This window comes from Rutidosis leptorrhynchoides, chromosome 9, assembly GCF_046630445.1.
Source record: "Rutidosis leptorrhynchoides isolate AG116_Rl617_1_P2 chromosome 9, CSIRO_AGI_Rlap_v1, whole genome shotgun sequence".
NCBI classification, from domain to species: domain Eukaryota; kingdom Viridiplantae; phylum Streptophyta; class Magnoliopsida; order Asterales; family Asteraceae; genus Rutidosis; species Rutidosis leptorrhynchoides.
The window spans coordinates 101704521-101727403 of NC_092341.1; the positions used below are offsets into that span (position 1 = coordinate 101704521).

At 33.1% G+C, this 22883-nt stretch overlaps 1 protein-coding gene across 1 annotated transcript; it reads right to left on the bottom strand.

Moving 5' to 3' along the window:
- Positions 1–606: 606 nt before the first annotated feature.
- Positions 607–1279, bottom strand: LOC139867436 (peamaclein-like). Its single transcript, XM_071855799.1, has 2 exons — positions 1172–1279; positions 607–924 (listed from the first exon to the last, which is right to left on the bottom strand). The coding sequence occupies exons 1-2, from the start codon at positions 1254–1256 to the stop codon at positions 740–742; spliced, it is 270 nt and encodes an 89-aa protein (XP_071711900.1). The 5' UTR covers positions 1257–1279; the 3' UTR covers positions 607–739.
- Positions 1280–22883: the final 21604 nt, after the last annotated feature.

Here is a 22883-nt window from a genome sequence, read left to right on the forward strand (position 1 = left end):
TCATACAATTTCATTTACTGTATGTATTTTCAGTTTGATAAAAAAAAAAAGTTGAGGACGTGCATAATGTGGTCATCACTCATCGTGGTCTAACAATATGGAGGACAATGCCCACAAGGAATGATTGGTACGTTCCACATATAAAGTTAAGCCTTTTTGAAAATGGTTATGACAATTGACAAGTCCAAAATTAATAAATTTACTGTTATTATGTATAGATGAGTTGTATAGTACAACTTATGAATGTACGATAATTATGAATTTAGCAATTTTTGTCTTAAATTTGTCACTAGTCTTATAAAAGCTTAAGATAGTTTTTTTTCTTTCAAAAGCTTAAGATTAATGCACACTAAACTGAGAATGATATATTAATCACATCAACCCCTCACTTTATTAACACTAAGAAAATATTATTTAATTTTTATTGTAATAACATAACATAACAAAACATACTACTCCGTATTATATAACTACAGAGTTTTCTTTATTTAAGGCAATAAATATTATATTATTAAAATGATTAAGAGGTACAAGGACCCCTACATGGATCATGGACCATGCAGGAAATAATAACCAAACTATAGAGTTTGAAATTTTATTCTTTACAAGTATAACAAACTACATCATAACTGATCACTAAATTATTTATATAATTATATATATATAGAATATAGATGACATTACGTATATCTAATGAATTAGCTAGTATCAGCTAATAAAGATGAACAAGAAGTTTGATTCAAGGACATTTTGGACCTCCTTTCGAATTCTTTTTGTCCCTATAACATGGGCACTCGTCTTTGTTCCCATACGTCCCTGAAGGCACACAATTACAATCTCTGCAACATATTCCGCAATATTTTAGACACCGATCTTGTCTCCCTGCCTTCGAGCACCTCACCGCACACTTTGAGTCGCAAAAACCTATTAGGAAATCGTATATATATTCTAATCAATCTAATTTCATGACTAACACATAAAGAGCAAAAAAAGAACAAATTTACTTTGTTTTATATAACAAAAAAAATGGATAACATGTAAGAAGATATAGAGTATTCATATGTAGAGGTGGAAGAAAGATTATTAATTACGTCACGTACTATTAATATTACTATACTTTTATATAAAAAAAAAAGGTACAACTAAGTTGTAATTAAGTTAATGATCTTACTTGAACCAGCCATGGTGGTATGAATTAGAGAAGAACATAAAAGTACAAGTGCCAGAAGCACAAATGTTGCAACAGTTTTCTTCATTTTTTTCTCTAAGAATTGTTTATCAAATCACATAATGTATGTGAAGGATTTTGGTGCGAGAATGGGCCGGATGTTATATAGGGTGGAAAAAGTTGGTAAGAGAACTTACAATAATTACAGGTACAGTCCTTCAATTATTAAAAATTAGTTTTGTATCCTTTGTGTTTAAGGTTTGTCTTTTTAATCCTTAAAGGAATAGAATTGTACCAAAAAGAAAAAAAGAAAAAGAAAAAAAAAAGACACTACTGGCTATTTACATTTCCAATTTTGTTCATTTTAAAACAATTACATTCTTTCATGATTTGCACACCATATTTTTTTAACCATACGTTATCAAACATGTTTAAAAACGTTGTATAGTACAATGCTCAAAAATATGTTGTTTAAATACAATAAACTCGCACAACTCATCACGATTATATAACTTTATACTACAAAATTTAACGCGATACCGTTACAAGATTTGTCTTTTTGTGCTCAAAAACACATTTAATAATATGTACGACTAAGAAAAAGACGGAGTCAACATCTTTTACCGATAGTCAAACCATTTGGGTTGCACTAGTTGCATCAGGGGCGATTTTATGAAGGGACAAACGGGGGCGGCCGTGTATTTGTAATTTTCAGTGTAAAAATTTTGAATTTTTCGACTTTGACTCCAGTGGTATTTTTTTTTTTTTTTGCTCCAAAACCTTCAAATTTTGCTCCGAAACCTTCAAATTTTGCCTAAAAATCTCCAAATTTTATCCCAAAACATACAAATTTTGCCCACAAACCTTCAAAATTCTGTCCCAAAACCTTCATAATTTGTCTAAAAACTTTCATTTTTTGTCCAAAAACCTCCATATTTTGCCCAAAAAAATTGCTATGGTGTTAAATTTTTTTTTGCCCCCGATGAAAACAAATCCTGATACCGCCAGTGGTCGCATAGTAATGTCAACTTATTAAACCATGATTCATTTGTCACTTCTTAACAACCAATAAAAAAGATATTGTACTGTTTAAGAAGGATCTTTAGAATTAATACGATGTTTGAAGTGAATATTTTGTGTAAGTATTCCTGTACGTAATTAATCGGTCTTAAAAAAAAAAAACAACCCTAAATCAACCACGCTCTATCCAAACAATTGATAAACCCTAATCACATCTGTCTCCAATTCCCAATATTCTCAACTATTCGTGTTTGTTAAATCACCAATTGGTCTTCAATTCCAACCATTCATACCTTAAATCACACCAGGCACAAACGATTCGTAAATCTGCAATCGTTAAGTAGATTTAGGATTTTATTCCAATCACCAATCGAAATGGTCAAGTGTTTTGGTGGAAGAAATGCGATTATTCGCACTTCTTGGAATGCATATAATCATGGTCGACCATTTTATGCATGTCATGTATGAATCAAGCTGTAAGTGTTGATTTTTTAAATTGATTCCTTATACAATTTCCGGCTGTCAAGATGCTCAACTGTTCGAATGAGACTATACCTGGATTAATGCGAGTTAAGAACAAGCTTGAGGCCAAGGTTAAAGTTAAAGATGATGAAAATCGGAGACTTAGGATTAGTTTGTTTTTCATAATGATTATGATTATGATTCTTGTAGGGTTTTTTTTTTTTTTTTTTAAAATTAACAGTGTAATTGTATATTGAAACTCATATTTGTAACAGTTTTTTTGACTATCAATGCAAGGTTCTGGATTGGTTTCATATATATATGTGCATAAGTGACTTATAGTTGTAACATGTACTAATGTAGTTCGTAATTGCAAACTGATTTAGCTGTATTCTGATGCAAATTTAGACTTTGAAAGTCAAAACGAGTAAATTGGAAGTCTTGAAGTTCAACTGTAGATTATGAAATTGGGAATTCATTTAACACAGGGTGCATAAGTTTGACTCATAAAGTCATTAGTAATAGAGCATACAAGGTGTGCTTGAAATGAAACTTTTTCTGCGAGTGGAGCATAGCGATCATACACTTCGAATTTGTGTTAGAACAAATCCTTAGCAAGTAATAATTCCCGAGACATGTCTCTGAGTACTAGTAAGTTGCTCCATCGTAGGAGTCCCGAAAAGAACTTCAAATAAGAAGGTAGTATGTCTACTTTTTAGGTCAAAGTGTATTAACATATTGATTGTTATAGTTACATGCTATTAATATATACAGTTTGATACATAATAAAATCCTTGGATTGCATAGAGTTAAATTTGGATCCAAACCTCCTTGTAAACTGTTCAAAGAGTTTGTTCTGACCCAAACGTACCTACGAAGTGCAAAATGGGTTGATTTTGATTCAAACCTCCTTGCAAATTGTTCAGTAGGTTTATATGGACCCAAACGTACCTGCAAAGTGCAAAAAGGGTTTCTTTTGACCCAAACATACATGCAAACTGTTCAAAGGTTTATTTTGACCCAAACATACATGCAAACTGTTCAAAGGTTTATTTTGACCCAAACGTACCTGTGAAGTGCAAAATAAAAGAAAGCCAGAGTAATATTGTGTAGCATTACATAATTAAGCTTTCTAATAGTATAAAGAGAACTTGCGAATATGTCACCTTTTTGTCACACCTATTTGCATACATAAAACATTCAATGACTTTTACAAATTTTTTGGACGCGTAAAAGTCTTTTTCCGTATAATTTACCTACTGCACATACTTCATTTTTTCAAAAAAAAAATATAAACTATTAGCACAAAACATTACTCCAGTACACAAAACATTATTGTGTAGCTTTCTAAAACTAATATTGATGTACAAACTCCTATTACAAAACAATACTTGATCCACTATTAGTAACATGAAAACTGATGGCAATTACTGATATTACAGAAAAAGATTTCTGTACAACAAAAAAGTTTCAATTTCGACAATAATCCAGTACACAAGTGCATTCCAATTTCGACAATAATTCAATCAAAAAGTTATAGAGTTCTACTTGAAAAACTACTGCATTACAAATGCTTCAATAGAATATCGAACACAGTTCTTTCTAGGAAGAAAAAATTACAATACACAACAATATAAAAACAAAGCAATCCACAAAGCTAATCATAAGCCTTCGAATTTCAGCATCTATAACTTCAATCTTTGCCTCAAGCTCGTTCGAACAAATGCAACTCATTGCATTTCTTCCACCAAAACACTTAACCATTCGCTTAAATTGGATTAACGATTATTGATTTCCAGAAACCCTAATCAAATAGAACCCTAAATCTTGTGGTGACGCGAATTGAAAGAGACGCGAATTGAAAGAAATAAACCACATGTGTCGAATTACTCGAATAGAATAGAACCCTAAATGTACTAGAACCCTAAATCTGACGTTAGGGATATTATGTCTTGTGGAATTACACTTTTGACCATCACGTGACCTGCACGTGATTTCATTTAACAGAAGTAGATAACAGCAGTTAAAAATGGACCAGCGCCAAACTTTTTTTAAACCACAAGGACTGTCTTTATAACTTTTAAGAATTAGGGATGACCGCCATAACTTGACATAAACCACAGGGACCATCTGTATAATTTACTCTTACTTATGGTTCTCACTTAGTTTAACTACAATCATTTGTACCAAGTAATTTTTTTGTTCTTATACGTATTAAGACCTAAACTAGCTTTCACTATTTTTTATTTATACGTGTTAAGACTTAAACTAACCATCAAAATTTTGTATTTTCTTTTTCTTAAAATAAACCAAAATAAAAATTTGAGATTATTATTTTAAAATAGGTATGACTCATTAGACCTAAAACAAAATTATAGCACTCGTTACAATGTACAAAATATATAGATAAAAAAGATAACCAAATTTCAAGTGGACTAACGGTACCGAAAGAACTCATCAACTTTAAGATTGTAACTTCGAGTCATATTATGGAATATTCGTGTTATGAGGCTGTGTGTTTGCCTTCGGTCCGTAATTATCATTTGAGGTTGGTTACCTTTTTACCTTTTCTTTTTTACAAATAATAAGACATTTTATTTTCTAATAATGGCCTTTTTCACTTAAATAATAAGGTTAGTTTCTATTATACGCCTTTTCATGAACGATCTGTAAAAGGTGATCAGGAATGTTCGAATGGTGCTGAGCTAGAATACAATACAACATGCGAATGATATTTAAGACTATATGTGGGAAACGAGCATTCATAAAGGTGTACACGATAAAAAAGATTTTAGTACAACCGAGTTAAAAGTTACATGCAAATATTGTTACGCTTATTATAAAAAACAAACTTCTTTAGGAAAATTTTAATCAACCAATCAAGGTTAATTAATAGTATATAAAAATGAGAATAATCATATACTTCGTAATAGTTACGTTAAACATAATTTTTCTTCGTTTGAAGTCAAGCATTTTCTTTCAAATAAAATATATACCATATCCTAAAATTCTTTGTTAATTATTTGGCTACATTGCATCAAACGAAGTTAGCAAAAATATATATTATATATATGTAGTTTATAATATGTAAATTAATTTTTTTTTCGAAAGGCAATAGTAATATTATTATTAATAAGTAAAAACTAGCAAGATGCTAGGAAATACAAAGTAGGTTACATAACACACGACAAACCACTTCAAACTCGAATCGACTAACACTTAAATCTAATCACGAGTAGTACAATAGACCTTAACATGAGTAGGTCAGCAAGAACCTAGGAAACCGCCTTGCAAATCACAACATATTACATGACCACTTCAGGGCAACACCCGAATAAAAGCATGAACACCGACTACAACCCGAAAACCACACCATGGTACCCACGAAATCATAAACGAAATAACCAATAACGCAATTAAATCGAGTGGTGATAATGTAATATGCCAAGATGATTAACAGAGCAATAACCCACACCGTCTGCTATACCCAATTGAAACCACGAAAACTATCACCACGATTAATGCACACAACGACCATGAAACAGCAACCACAACCCGAAATCACGAACCAGTCGTAAATCACGAACTGCTTGAAGTAACCCACGAAATCACGAAACAGCAACCACGAAACAACCCACGAAGCACACCTAATCAAGAACCCCAGACTCCTAGCATCTCCAGAACCAACATTCCAACAACCACTAGGTCCCAAACCACCCGACAAACGGATGAAACCCAAGATAGCAACACCACCGCAAACAACTACCGAAACTTTGAAAAGGAGTCACCCCGACTACATCCATAAAACCCCAGAAAACTCTTGCTCAGCCCAACGGGAACTACGAACCAGAGAACCAGGTGAAGTGTAGCATCAAAGAGGATGTGCAGCGGCACAGGGAGCGGCCATCACATGTCGGCCATCGGAGAAGGGATGCCGGAACCAGAAAATATCAGGAGGGACCGGAGAAAGAAAAGCTGTGTAGGGTCTAGGCACGAATTGGACCCGATGAATCCTTGTGAATACCTTCTTGTGAATAACATCCAATAAATTCCCCTCACCAAACTATAACCTAAAAAGCCACATGCCTAACATCTTCTACAAACCTAACACCACCATGCATGAATCCACCGCAAACACCAACCACAAACCAAGACCCGGAATCACCCTAACTACACCTTAAATAAAATAAGTCCCAATCATAGGCCTGTCAAACTTGAAAGTAAAGGAACAATGGGAAACACGATCGTTAAAGACTAAAACCGACGAGACAATGAAACAAACATATGGATGCCGGGACAAGCACCCTTGAGCCCTTGAACCTCAAGCAACAGAGCAAAATAGAACAACTACGACTCGAACACAGGTAGTAGTGTCAAGGTGGAGGAGCAGCAGCACAAGGAGAAGCACGACAATGAAGGGCTGAAGACAAAAGGATACGACCAAGGAATTTTGCAGGAACATAAACACACTTGCACCAATTCCACTTGAATGACACCAAACTTGCACAAAATTCACTTAGCAACAAAAACCCACTTGACAAACTCCACTTGTATTTTTCTTGAACTACAACCTAACTTGCAATAATCTAAACCCACTTGCAACATAAATCCACTTGTACCAACTCCACTTGAAATTCATTGAACAACAGCCTCACTTCCAGCAACATGTACCAACATGTACCCACGTACAGTAACTCCGGCGACCCAAATCGCCGGTTGAACATCACCTGACTAAAGCTAACGGTACTAATCCCATATGAAATCAATTTTGTATCATTACGTATGAATGGTCAAATGTTTTATTTAATTGAAAGTGGAACAAAAACCACAAACCAACCCATTGTAAACAATCTGATCAAAGATGTAAACCACACAAAACCACAAGAACAAATACACCGACTACAGTATGATGTAAGCTAAAAATTATAGAAAGAGACGATCGAGAGACAAACCCACCCAGATGAACCACCAACCGGAGCCCAGAACACGGTTGCCACCACTGTGTTCGCCGCCTGAGACTGGTGGTGACGGCTAAAAGCTGAATCGAAACTCCATTAAACCACCAGATCTGGAAAGGAAAAGAGATGAGAGCGAGGGAAAGGAAGAAAAAAAAATTGAAGAGAGCCGAAGTAACCCGACCACCGGCGAGATGCCGGTGGCCGAAGCAGTGAACTGAAAATAAGCGGGGTGTTTTGTTTGAATTCTTGAGATCTAATATGTAAATTAATTAATAATTACTTTCTTCATTTGTGAAAAATAAATAGAAAAGAACATGACAAAGTTGGATACATGATTTGCTTCCACTCCTATGAAGTTGTTGAGGTTTAAGGCGGATGTTCCATACTTCCATATGTCAATTTGTTCACCTTAAAGAGATTGATTTATTTTAGATTTTGGTGTATTCTTAATTATTTTTATTTATTTATGAGTGGTTGAATGATGATGAGTTCAACTAGTTCTGAATGAAAGTTTAAGAGTTGTTTATGATATCCCAGATCGGATCGAATTGGGTTAGGATCGATTTGACTCGAGAACCGAACAACTAGAAAAATTCGATGAATTTTTTTAAGGGAAGGTGTCAGTTCTAAAAAATATTTAACAATGTCTTGTTTTTTAACAAGAAGTTAAGAGATACTGACGAAGAACTACCACGGAAGTTCTCACCACCCGATCGATTATATCCGTTTCACATGTCAAGATGTTCCACTGAACAACTGTCATAGAACAGGCTATGCCTGCAATCACCTTTGGAAAGCACCCCCTGAACAACTGTCATATGACACCCTCAGACAAGAATATCGCCGATGGAATTCGAACCTAAAACGTTGTACACCTGTGAACCCAAATAGCCGGGGTACCGTTCGAACAATGCTAACTTGGTATTTAACAATGTCTTGTAGTTGTTAAAGTATTAATTATAATAAGCATTGTTCTATTTTATTTTTATGAAAATAAAATATCACTGGAAAAAAATAATACCTAACCCAAATTAACTTGCTATTGGACTCCTTCAATTTGGTTTTGTCTCCGAGCGTGAAAGGTTTCACCGACTTTTAAACACAGTTTCTGTAATTGACTTCATCATTTCACCCTTATTCAAACAACATGTTCTACACAGAAGCCTAAAAGTCTCTTAGTACTTTAAAACTAATTAGACGTAAAGGGAGGTTTCTCTAGACTTATGCATACATTTGTTTTTTCCATATATGATTTGGGACTTTAGATTGCACATTTACAAACCTCCCCTCAAACCCAAGTCCATCTGGGCCTCCCCTCTAGCGATAGTCTCGTCCAACCTTTATTGTCGCCAAAAGGAACTCTCAACATGTGAGCCGGTCATGGAGATTTCAGTACAATGCTCCAGGATTGACTCATCATCAGTTACGCCGAGGGGGTGCACACAAATGTACTAAGAAGTGCGCCCGCAGCATCGTGAGAGGTGTGCACGCATGTGCTAAGAGGTTCGCCCGCGTCGCCGTCTACCACATCCAGACTATAGCTTGGCTCTTATACCAGAGGTATGATCGATAGCACAAATAACATGTCATACGGACAAGCCCAAGAATCCCTTAGTACTTACTCTTAAACCAATTGATCGTAGATGGAGGTTCCTCTAGACTTGTATGCATATACATTTGTTTCTTCCAATATTCAATGTGGAACTTATGTTTGCACCTTACATTAACGCAGTCAAGTCTCCACGTCATCACCCACCTCCATTAATCAGTGACACTAATAAGTTTTAAACATGAGTTGGATTTCTATCATTAGATTTTATAACGGGTTACATAAGCAGGTCAAATGGGTATGGTTTAAGTCGACATTAGTGATGCTTGAATTATATATTATTTACTTATGAAATACTATACTATGATAGTTTTAGTGGACCTAAAGACCGGTAATGATGCTCAATTTTATACTTATAGATAACTTAAATTGTTATTTGCTTAATCACTTATTATATATCGTACAGAGTTGATAGTTAACTTTGAGACAACTACAATTGATCAGAAAACTGATCAATATTAGTTCCAATGGATTTATGTGAATATAAATATTTATGGAAGTAGATAATGTCATTAATAAAGAGAGTCGATAACAACGATAATGAGGGGTAAGTTGGAGTATGCTTTTGGAGATCAAAATGAGTTTACATCTAACACCTTAATTATTAATCTAGACAAACATAATTCATTTAGCCACCAACAATAATAAATGACAAAATCAAAAGAAATTCATATTTTAAATAAACAATTAATCGAAGAACAATGACGAATCTTGAATGTTGAAAGGATCGTAACGTGTTTTCGGAATGACTAGATGAGTTAAATGATCTTGGAGTTCCACAAAAATCACATAAAATCGCTCTAAGTGCTCCTAAAAACGGCCAACTTAAAATTGTGTGCCTTTAGGGTTTCAAAATTAGAATGCAAAGTTTCTAAAACTGCAAGAAAATGCGCCGCATTTTAGAAATGCGACACGTGTATCCTCAAATGCTCCAACTCTTAGAAATGATCTAGGCCAACGCAATAGTAGAAAGCAAAGCATTTTAAAAATTCTTCTCATTTTAGAAATGATTGTCTTCAGAGAGTGCCTTATGTCCAAAAATGATGAAGAGGGAAATGTTGCGCATTTCTCGAACGCGCCTCATTTTATGAGTGTTTCAGAATTCCAATCTTTTAACTCTCATAAACATCGCACACATGCGCGGATTCAAATTACTTTGCATTAATGACCACTTTGGGCACCAAAACCCCAACTTTTCGTCACAAGCACCCGAGTTTAATTCCAACATAATTAAGTATAAAAAATTCATGACTATAATCAAATACTCAGTAAAATGGACAGATATTGCCGATAATAGAGTGTAAAACGTATACCAACTAGGAAATATCAACATCATAAGTTGAATGTAGCATATCTACCGCAACGACATAAACGATACAAATTGGGCAAGAAGTGTTTACGATGAACCTGATTATTACGACATATATTTAAAGATTATAAAGTTCGACTTGACATAATTCAAGCAGCCCATTTACCATCGCTACCTTTGGTCTATATGCATAACTTAACCTACTAAAATTATCGAAAACATATGACCAGTAATAAAGATCTACTTGAACTAAACAAAAAAGAAACATCCAACCAATTTGATAATATGTAAATCAAAGGCAATACGTTGAGTATGTGATAAGCCCATGTATTCAAAAATTAAGAACAATTCCGAAATTACATACCTGATTCGACGGTTTTAAAGATTTAATTTTTATTCGGTATGATCGAAAAAATTAGGTTATGAAGTTTTTGACAATTTCCCTGAAATATGATTGATTGATGATTGAAATTATACACTAGCCTGTAGATATTTTCAAACCTTTAATATTGTCAAACTGTTTTAGATAGAGAAAACACATTGTGATTCCACATCCATCGTCCGGGTTTGAAATGATATTGATGATGGATTTTATTATTAATGAACATACTAAATTGCGTATGGAAACAATAATTGAATTATCCATAAAGCAGCAAAGTACAACAATTTGGTTTTCAATTGATATTGATGATGAATTTAAGGACGGCGACTCGGATATTTAAAAGTAGGGTATCATCTAGGGATGAGTAATCCCTTCCTCACATAAAGCATGAGGATTTAGTCCAATGTGTCAGACCCTCAACCCCACACTCTATCCATTTGCCACGTATCTACACTCTCCGTTTTTCTTTTCTTTAAAAAAAAAAAAAAATTAAATGACTGATTCTCATCCGTTTCACTTACAGTTTCATCAACCCCTCTTTAGGGTTTTCATCTCCTTCGACCTTCTTTCTTCATTAGCCTTCTTAAGGCATCATTAGCCTAAATTCCACGTGTTAATCCAAGGTTAATCCACAATTATATCATAAGTTTCTTAATTCTTAATTACTCGCTTCGTACTGCACGCCTCATAAACCCTAACCACTGGAATCGGTTTTATTATCTTCATTTTTATGCAATGGATTCTTTCATCAATTCATCCATTCTTTCAATCAATCAACTGGACGCTTGAATTACTGCGATCGATTTTAGGGGTGAATTACTACGATTGATTTTAGGGGTGAACGGAACGCTTGAATTCAAACTACCTTAATCTTCATCTAATTTGTTACCGTTTCTCAATGCCGTTTTCGTTATAGAACAGCCTAGGGTTTTGAATCGACAACGATTACTATCGCGAAAGCAGGCAAATGGCTAATAGATTTTCGTTCATCAACCTTTGTATGCCGCTTCTACTGGTGACCAGTTGATGGATAATAATGCGGTTGCCAATGCTGGTACGATTTTATCTAATATTTTTTTATTTTTTTAAAGCACATTATTATTTGTTTTTATTTTATATCTTTTCATCAATAGCCAATTCTGATGCATAATGTTCTTAATGTTGGTTTAAAAATTTTGGGGCTGTACGTGACATGTGAGCATTTGATTTCAAATATTGAGTGTTCATGGCTCAACCAGCACAGTTTCTAAATCTCCCAGTACTGAAGGTTAGTATTTAACTTCTGTTTGATTGATATTAACTTCAAATTGAAACATCATATATGTTAAGAATATGATAGCTTATAGTTGTCTGTGTAATTGATATTCAAGGAAGTTCAAATTCTATGTCAACAATATTATAATATATGATTTAAAGTGTGATGCATGTTACATAAGGTCTGAAATTATAGTTCTTAATATTGTTGATGTGTTAGCTACCAATGCATTTTATATTCGTCGAAAACTAGATTAAACTACATTGCTTCTGTATGATGTATTAATTAGTAATCTGTAATATATTAGACGTTTAGATTTCATGTTTCCAACAAATGTAACAACTGTTGATTTGGCAAGCAAAAAAGTAGAAAGAAGGTTCCCTTTGGCAACAAATTATGTAACAAGCAATAACTAAAAACGTGTCAAAACGCTGTTCTTTTGTAACTAAACTGACCAACAAATTATGTACAACAGATTATGTAGCAATCAATAACTAAAAACATATCAAACCATTGTCTTATATACTGTGATGGTGCATTTAAAGTGATTTCTTTATAGGTGTTTCTATCAGTGGAGGTGGTAAGACACACTGGCTGGTACACCTTTAGACTTGACTGATCTTTGAGTCTTGGCTATGCCAACTACTGACCACCGACTTCTTGAGACGAGAAAGACTATGATGATTATAAAGATAACAACGTCTGTAGAAGGGATTTATTTATCGAACCATTGAAAACACAGATTCAACTTAATAAAACGCGTTCACCTACACCTTCAATTTTGTTATCTAAATTAACTATCAATTGCTTCCTTCCGTTAGAAGTATTTAAACCAGAGGTTAGCTTCCATTATATCAATATACATACATGTGTTTGTGTTAATGAATATATGATTTGTAGCTTTAATCTGCTTAGTGGTTATGTTATGTTGTTCGTTTGTTATACTGCTCTCTGTTCGTTTGTCATTTTAACCCTTTGACCATCTTTGGTCATATGGTGTCAAATTGAGCATTTAATGATTTATACATGTTAATTATGTCAACTTAAGTGTAATTGCTGGTAATAATTTATACATAAAGGACTGATTACAAATCGTTTTGGATATTAATCAAAAACATAGGTAATAAGTACTTTATACGTATTGTGATTTTGGTTTACTATGTGAAACAATTTAGGGTTTATATGACCGATTATGTTAATAAGTACTTTATTATTCTACAAATGATTTAATTGTTGCCGATGAGAATGTTATTGTAAGTTCATTATTTATAGCCAGGTCAGTGGTCAACGTACAACGATTTCACAGAATATTAGAAGAATATTAGAAGATGCACTAGCACAACAGTCTCAATAATTGTCAAGGTACATCTTATTTCTTTTAAAAATTACATGTTCATAATTCATCCTTAATCTAAATGCGTTAACTTAAAATACAACCTCGGAACGTTTTGAAAAGTGTGTATCATTTTGCAGAAATTTAGCTTCATCGATTATAAGTGTTGCGGATTTGGGTATATCTAACCAGGATTCTAGTGGCATCAGTTTTGTAAATACAAGCTTAATTAATCTCATTTAATGTCTTATGAACAACTTTCTCAATATTCTATTTGTTGCGTTCATGTAACAACCCATCTTCGGTGAGATTTGTTTTGTATTTTTTTTAACTTCATGTAGCGATTTTAATGGTGAAGACACAGGATGTGTCTGAAAGATTGTGAGCGTAGATAGAGAAGCTGCTGCGAGTCATGAAAGCCATTTGGCCGAGGTATGTACTTGTATATAGGTTGGTAAGTGGCAATGTGTATCAATATTCATTTTGACCTCAATAACTGGGTTTTTATGGCCATCCCAGCAACTATTATTTTGTTTATTTTTTAAAACGTAATTGTGTTACTTATAACTCATGCTACTGTACTTTTTGGTATAGAAGAGCTGGCTGCTTGTAGTGAAAAAGATTGTTATCTGGTTTCAATCGACTAATGTTATTTTGAATTATGAATTGTGGTTGTTGTGATTTGTGAATGATAGGGAGGTGTTAGGGAACGAGACAATGAAGAGCTAAACTCTGGTACTAGAATTAACAAGACTGGATGGATCAACTCAGCAGGTGCAGAATGGTTTGTCGCATACTCAATTCGATTCTCTTTTACGAAAAATAACCACATGTTCATATTTATATTTGTAACATAAACATGTCAATAACACATTTTATTGAGCCTATAATTACTATACCTCACAACGATAATTTTTTGATAAACACAGTTAATTTTATACAGTTAAACACTACTTGACATGCACACTTTACACCAATTATTATGAATACACTTAATGATATGCACAATAAATAACTGCTTAAGCTTATCATGTTCTGTTCATACATGTACGTTGAATTGCCTAAGGACAGAAATAATAACATTTATCACCATCAAAAGGTTTTTACAATGGTGAAGTCACACTTTCCGTAAACAAGGTATGCATTTTATACAAAGGATTCAAATTAATCCATTGTTTTATCGTACATATGATTCAGCTTTGTAGTCTAATTCTAATCGAGGTATTGAGCATGGTAGTTGAGGGTATGATATTATTAATAGATATTACTCGATGTAAAGCAATGGTTTAAACCCTTTTATTAAGAAAGGAGAATTTCATTTCGCATTTCGCCCCATTTAGTAATCAATATAGTCAAAGTTTCATTATCAGATGTATCAATGGTACATAAATATGTACCTATGCATGCATGTATCAATATGTAGTATTAGCAGATGTAAACAAAGGGTATGATGTTATAAGTATGTATGCATCAACAAGTATTAGTCAAATTTTATGACGCGCAAATGCCAATAGTAACGCATTCATATGCTATTTTTTTGAGCCGCCGTGCAACGCACGGGCTCTTAAATATAGAAATCATGCCTTCACAATTCATCGTTTACTTAACATGAAATCATTTTTACATCAATTCATAACTTTATGTTGTGTAATCAATCTATGTGTGAACTATAATTTATCTTAGTTTTATTAAATTTCATATATAAGTTTAAAAACCAATAATGTTTGCAGATGAGTCCCCGTGCGATGAAGTTGGCGATGAAAAGAAAAACATATCACCTGCACTTCTGGGGGAAATGTACAATCCTGACTACTTACAATCTGCGGTTAAAAGTTATGATTGCAACATTACGATACCAAGAGGACGTGTATTAGTAAGTACACTTTTTCATCAATATTATGTTGCAAAATTCTGCATAATTGATAGAACAATTGTTCTTACAGATAATTTAACAAACAATACTTAAATTGCACTAATATTATATTATGTATCATACTAATTAAAATTTATATTTGTTTTAAGCGTCTTCCAAAAGAGTTGATGTTACTACCTGGACTACGAAGTGGAAAAAGTGTTTCATGTTATAATTTAGCAAGAAAGAAATACAAATGGCGACTGAAACAAGAAAACTCAAGGACAAAGCCAAACCTATCAGTTACATACGGTTTTCAGCAGTTCCGTAAAGAAAATCATTTGAAGTATGGAACAACCTGGGTTTTCACCTACAAATTCGACGAACGAGCTTTCTATCTATATTGATGTTTAGTAAAATTATTCATGAATGTGTTTTCATTTCATTTGCTCAAGAACTATCTTTGGTATTCATATCTACTATTATGTTTTATTTAAAATGTTTTTTTACATACAATCATCAACACCTAATTTACTAACCCGTAACATAATAGAGCCAACCGTGCAACGCACGGGCTCTTAAAGTCTAGTTATGTATAGAAAATGTAGAGAGAGAATTATAAGTGCCATGATTTTGGGTATGATGCTGATAATGCTAAAAACGAACATATATTTCATAGCATTATTCCTCAAGAAAGACAAGCTTTTAGTTGCAATTGTTCTATTTACAAGTGATATTCGTTTAAATATTAAAAGGTGAAGACAAAAGATAGATTCGACGAATTGAAGACGGCAAACGACCAAAATGCTCAAAAGTACAAAATACAATCAAAGTGGTTCCAATTATTGATAAGAAACGTCTCAAAATTACAAGAATACAAGATTCAAAACGCAAAGTACAAGATATTAAATTGTACGCAAGGACGTTCGAAAATTCGGAACCGGGACCAGAGTCAACTCTCAACGCTCGACGCAACGGACTAAAAACAACAAGTTAACTATGTATATAAATATAATATAATATATAATTAATTATATAAATTATATATATATTATATTTATATATTAAAACCGTCGGCAGACTAGGATCCAAACTTGTGTGAGCTGGGTTTACGAACTCCGCGACTTGCGGAGTTTGTAGTGCAAAGGGACCGCGACTTGCGGAGATACCCTGGACAAAAATGCCTATAAAAGCTAACGCATTTTGATCGTTTTAGATATCCTTTTATCAATCTCTCTATAAACGTGTATATATATATATATATATATATATATATATATATATATATATATATTTTAATTTTAATTTTAATTTCTAATAATAAGGGTATGTTAGCGAATGTTGTAAGGGTGTAAGTCGAAATTCTGTCCGTGTAACGCTACGCTATTTTTAATCATTGTAAGTTATGTTCAACCTTTTTAATTTAATGTCTCGTAGCTAAGTTATTATTATGCTTATTTAATACTGAAGTAATCATGATGTTGGGCTAATTACTAAAATTGGGTAATTGGGCTTTGTACCATAATTGGGGTTTGGACAAAAGAACGACACTTGTGGAAATTAGACTATGGGCTATTAATGGGCTTTATATTTGTTTAACTAAATGATAGTTTGTTAATTTTAATATAAAGATTTACAATTGGACGTCCCTATAAATAACCATATACACTCGATCGGACACGATGGGCGGGGTATTTATATGTACGAATAATCGTTCATATAACCGGACAAGGGAATGGATTAATAGCCACTAGAATTATTAAAATAGGGGTGGAATTATGTACAATGACACTTGGCATAATTGATAACAAAGTATTAAAACCTTGTTACAGTTTAAGTCCCCAATTAGTTGGAATATTTAACTTCGGGTATAAGGATAAATTGACGAGGATACTCGCACTTTATATTTATGACTGATGGACTGTTATAGACAAAAACCAGACGGACATATTGAATAATCCAGGACAAAGGACAATTAACCCATGGGCATAAAACTAAAATCAACACGTCAAACATCATGATTACGGAAGTTTAAATAAGCATAATTCTTTTGTTTCATATTTAATTTCCTTTATTTTATATTTAATTGCACTTCTAATTATCGTACTTTTATTTATTGTCATTGTATTTAATTGCACTTTTAATTATCGTACTTTTTAATTATCGCAATTTTATTTTATCGCACTTTTATTTATCGCAATTTCCTTATCGTTATTTACTTTACGCTTTAAATTAAGTTATATTTATTTTTATTATTTTACATTAGGTTTTAACTGCGACTAAAGTTTTAAAATCGACAAACCGGTCATTAAATGGTAAAAACCCCCCTTTATAATAATAATATTACTTATATATATATATTTGTATTTTTATAAATTAAAACTAATATAGCGTTAAACTTTGTTTAAAAGATTCCCTGTGGAACGAACCGGACTTACTAAAAACTACATTACTGTACGATTAGGTACACTGCCTATAAGTGTTGTAGCAAGGTTTAAGTATACCCAAAAAATTGTATCGTATTTAATAGTATTTAGTTGTAAAAATAAAGCTATTAAATATACACCTCTGCGAACATCAATTATTTTTGGCGCCGCTGCCGGGGAACTCCGAAGCGAAACGCCACATAAAAAAAAAATTCTTATTAAGTTTTATTTAGTTTTTGTAAAATATATACTTTTTAAATATAAAAAAATATATATATAAAAAAAACCGAAAAAAAAATTATATATAAATATATTTTTAAGATTTTTATTTATAATATTATAAAGTATTTCTATTTTTTTATTTTAGTTTTTAAAATATAAGTTTTTATTTATTATATTTTATATAATTATTAAAAACAGAAAAATATATAAAATATAATTTAAAAAAAACTACAGAACCTGTCGAACGATATTTGTGCATTTAAAATTTTAACCTCCGCGACTCGCGGGGTTTTCTGGTACGTGGCACCGCAACTCGCAGAGCCACCCTGACACGAGCAGAAGCCCTAATTCTGCATTAATTACGTGTAATTATTATTATTATTTATTTAAAAACCCTAATTAGGTTTTGTTAATTAATTAATTTAGTTTAGTTTTAATTATTTTATATATTTAGTTTAATTAGTTTAATTAAATTGTAAAATTAATAGTTTTAATAAATAAATAATATAAAAATAATATTTTTATAAAAATTGTACTTTTTACAACTTTTAGTATATTTTTATATTTTGTCCCTTTTTAATTGTTTTAGCGTAATTTTTTGTATTTTTCGCTCATATTTAGTTTTAAGATATAGTTTTTGCCATAGTTATTTTTACTTATAGATTTTTAGGCTTTGCCGTAAAATCCCTTAAGTGCTTTTTCTTTAGACTAAGATTTAGGTGCTTTAGAATTTTGCGACGCCTTTTTAAGTTTTAGTACCTTTTTAAGATATTGCCATTTGGGATATAGTTTTTCTTGTAAGCTTTAATATTTTTAGACGCAACTTTTAATTTTTAGTTTTTAGTTCTTTTTTAAGTTTTGACCTACTACTTTCTTATTTTTATTTTTCGACGCCTTTTACCTATGTATCAATTATCACTCCAATTAGTAATCTCAATTTGCAATTTTAATTTTAAGTTAGTAATAGTAATAAGGTTGGGTTAGTCGAGTGTTTTAAAGTTTTATAGTCATTTTTTTTTCTTTTTCGACGCCTTTTATTTTTCAACCCTTTTCTTTTTCGACCTTTTTCGACGCGCTCTTTTTCTTTCTTATTTCTCGACATTCTAGTTTTAGGACATAGATTTTTATTCTACTTCTTCTCTAAATTTCTTAAAATTACGAAAATTTATTTTAAGTGGTTAAATTGATAAACATCAAAATTTTCTGGTTCGTAGTAATAGTTGGATTTGTACGTGGACCGGGTTATTGGAGCCAAACAGTACTCAATTATATTGAGACCAAACGAATCCTGCCCCTCTGCTGCATCTTTTGGCTATTCAAAACGTGGGCAAAATCAGAAAAGTCTATTAATTGGATAACTTATATAATTTTTCTTTCCTTTTAAAAACTAATAGGATAGGATATTCAGTGAATGCACCGAGCAAGACGTTCACCACCTTTTGTACGTTCACCACCTGTAACCAGATCAAGACATCTAGCAAATATTGTCGCCGTTGATTTTTCTTTAGAATCGTCATCCAGTCGACCAAGTACTCCAATTCAAATTTCCGATAATCCATTTTTTGAACCCGACCTCATAATTGAGAATCCGGAGAATATTCAGGGACGATTCATAGATCCTGAACCATTAATTTTTCCTTCAGAACCACCAATCATTCAAACAGAGATTGTTGAGGAACGAACCATTAAATCAGAATCCTCTAGTGATTCAGATTCAACAAATTCAATTATGGAGAATCTGGAACCTCTAAGTATGGAAGACCGAATGCGAGCTAAATGCACTGGCCAAGGTCACGCAATTACTCATCCAGACATTAATGCGCCAGATTATGAAATCAAAGGACAAATTCTACACATGGTAACTAATCAATGCCAATTTAGTGGTGCGCCGAAGGAAGATCCAAATGAACATCTTCGTACCTTTAATAGGATCTGCACACTATTTAAAATAAGAGAAGTGGAGGATGAACAGATATATCTCATGTTATTTCCCTGGACTTTAAAGGGAGAAGCCAAAGATTGGTTGGAATCGTTACCTGAAGGGGCGATTGATACATGGGATGTTTTAGTTGAAAAATTTCTTAAACAATTCTTTCCGGCATCTAAAGCCGTAAGACTTCAAGGAGAAATTGTTACGTTCACATAGAAACCGAATGAAACTCTATATGAGGCGTGGACTAGATTTGGAAAGTTATTAAGAGGATGTTCGCAACATGGTTTAGATACCTGTCAAATAGTACAAATATTCTACCAAGGATGCGACATCACTACAAGGAAAGACATAGATATTGCAGCTGGTGGTTCCATTATGAAGAAAACCGAAACTGATGCTTGCAAAATTATTGATAACACTGCTTCCCACTCACATGAATAGCACCAAGAAAAAGATATCGTTAGATCATCTAAAGCAGCTAGAGCCGATTCTAGCCATGACTTAGATTCCATTTCCGCAAAGATAGATGCCGTCGAGAGACGAATGGAAAAGATGACTAAGGATATTCACTCAATACGAATTAGTTGTGAGCAGTGTGGAGGACCACATTTGACAAAAGATTGTCTTAGTATTGAATTAACAATGGAACAAAGAGAGAATATTTCATACATAAACCAAAGGCCTGGAAATAATTATCAGAATAATTATCAACCGCCAAGACCGATTTACAATCAAAACCAGAATTATAATCGAAATGTTCCATACAACAACTAACAAGGTCCTAGCAATCAACAAGTATCCAATAATACTTACAATCAGCAAAGACCTAATTTTCAAAACAAACCACCACAAACCGATGATAAAAAGCCGAATTTAGAAGATATGATGACGAAGCTAGTTGAATCTCAAACACAGTTTTTCACATCTCAGAAACAAACGAATGAACAAAATGCTCAAGCATTTAGAAATCAACAAGCTTCTATTCAAAATCTGGAACAAGAAGTAAGTAACCTAGCAAGGTTAATAGGTGAAAGAAAACCGGGAAGTCTACCTAGTGATACAAATGCTAACCCCCAGAATGAAACAGCTAAAGCCATTACCACAAGAAGTGGTATTACACTTAAACCACCTGAAATACCTGTAATTTCTGATGAAGCTATTCCTACTCCACAAGAACCACAACCTGAACAAGATAAGGAAAAAGAACCGATAGTTGAAAAGGTTAATGAAGATAACACAGTTAAGGCTAAACCTTATGTTAAACCATACCAACCACCACTTCCTTACCCGAGTAAAATGAAAAAAGAGAGACTTGAAGCCGAGCAATCCAAATTCTTGGATATGTTTAAACAGATAAACGTAAATCTTCCTTTCATTGATGTAATTTCAGGAATGCCTAGATATGCTATATTTCTGAAAGATCTAATCTCAAATAGAAAGAAAATGGAAGAACTCTCGACCGTTACTATGAATACTAATTGTTCAGCAGTGCTGTTGAATAAGATACCAGGAAAATTATCAGATCCAGGAAGTTTCACAATTCCATGTTTTCTGGGTAGTCTTAGTTCAATAGAAGCATTGGCAGACTTAGGTGCTAGTATAAATTTAATGCCGTATTCACTATACACTAAACTTGACCTTGGAGAATTGAAACCAACAAGAATAAGTATACAACTAGCCGATCGATCAATAAAATATCCTAGAGGGATAATGGAGAACATGCTAGTTAAAGTTGGTACTTTAGTATTTTCAGTAGATTTTGTTGTTCTGGACATGGAAGAAGATTCTCAAGTTCCTCTCATATTAGGAAGACCATTCTTAAACACGGCTAAAGCAATGATAGACGTGTTTGGTAAGAAACTGACCCTAAGTATAGAGGATGAGAGTGTTACCTTTTTAGTTGATAGAGCAATGCAACAACCGCAATCTGCAGATGATACATGTTATTATATTCAAACTATAGAATCACATGCAGAATTGTTAGAAGAATTTCCAGAATTACAAGGAACATGAGAATGTTCTTTAGGAGAAGGAACTGAACCAATTGATGAAACTGAAATGTTAGCTACACTAATGGCTAATGGATATGAACCAACAACAGAAGAAATTCAAATGCTAAAAGAAGAAGGCAGATATCGATATAAATCATCGATAGAAGAACCTCCGACATTAGAGTTAAAGCCACTTCCAAATCATTTGGAATACGCTTATTTACATGGTGAATCTGAATTACCTGTAATAATATCGTCTTCTCTTACTGAAAATGAGAAATCACAACTCATTTATGTGTTGAAAGCTCATAAACCAGCCATTGCATGGAAGATTCATGATATTAAAGGAATAAGTCCTTCGTATTGCACACATAAAATCCTTATGGAAGAAGGTCATAAAACGTATGTGCAATGCCAACGAAGACTAAATCCTAATATGCAAGATGTTGTTAAGAAAGAAATTATTAAACTACTTGATGCAGGTTTAATTTATCCAATTTCCGATAGTCCATGGGTAAGCCCAGTTCAATGCGTACCTAAGAAGAGTGACATGACTGTCATTACAAATGAAAAAAATGAGCTTATTCCTACTAGGACTGTAACAGGATGGCGTGTATGTATTGATTATAGAAAATTAAATGATGCCACCAGAAAAGATCACTTTCCCTTACCTTTCATTGATCAAATGTTAGAAAGATTAGCCGGAAACAGTTACTATTGTTTTCTTGATGGTTTTTCTGGATATTTTCAAATTCCAATAGCACCCGAAGATCAAGAGAAAACCACGTTCACGTGCCCTTATGGTACTTTTGCTTACAAATGCATGCCATTTGGACTTTGCAACACCCCTGTAACCTTTCAAAGGTGCATGATGGCGATTTTTCACGACATGATAGAAGAATGCTTGGAAGTTTTCATGGATGACTTTTCAGTCTTCGGTGATACATTTGAATCATGTTTAGT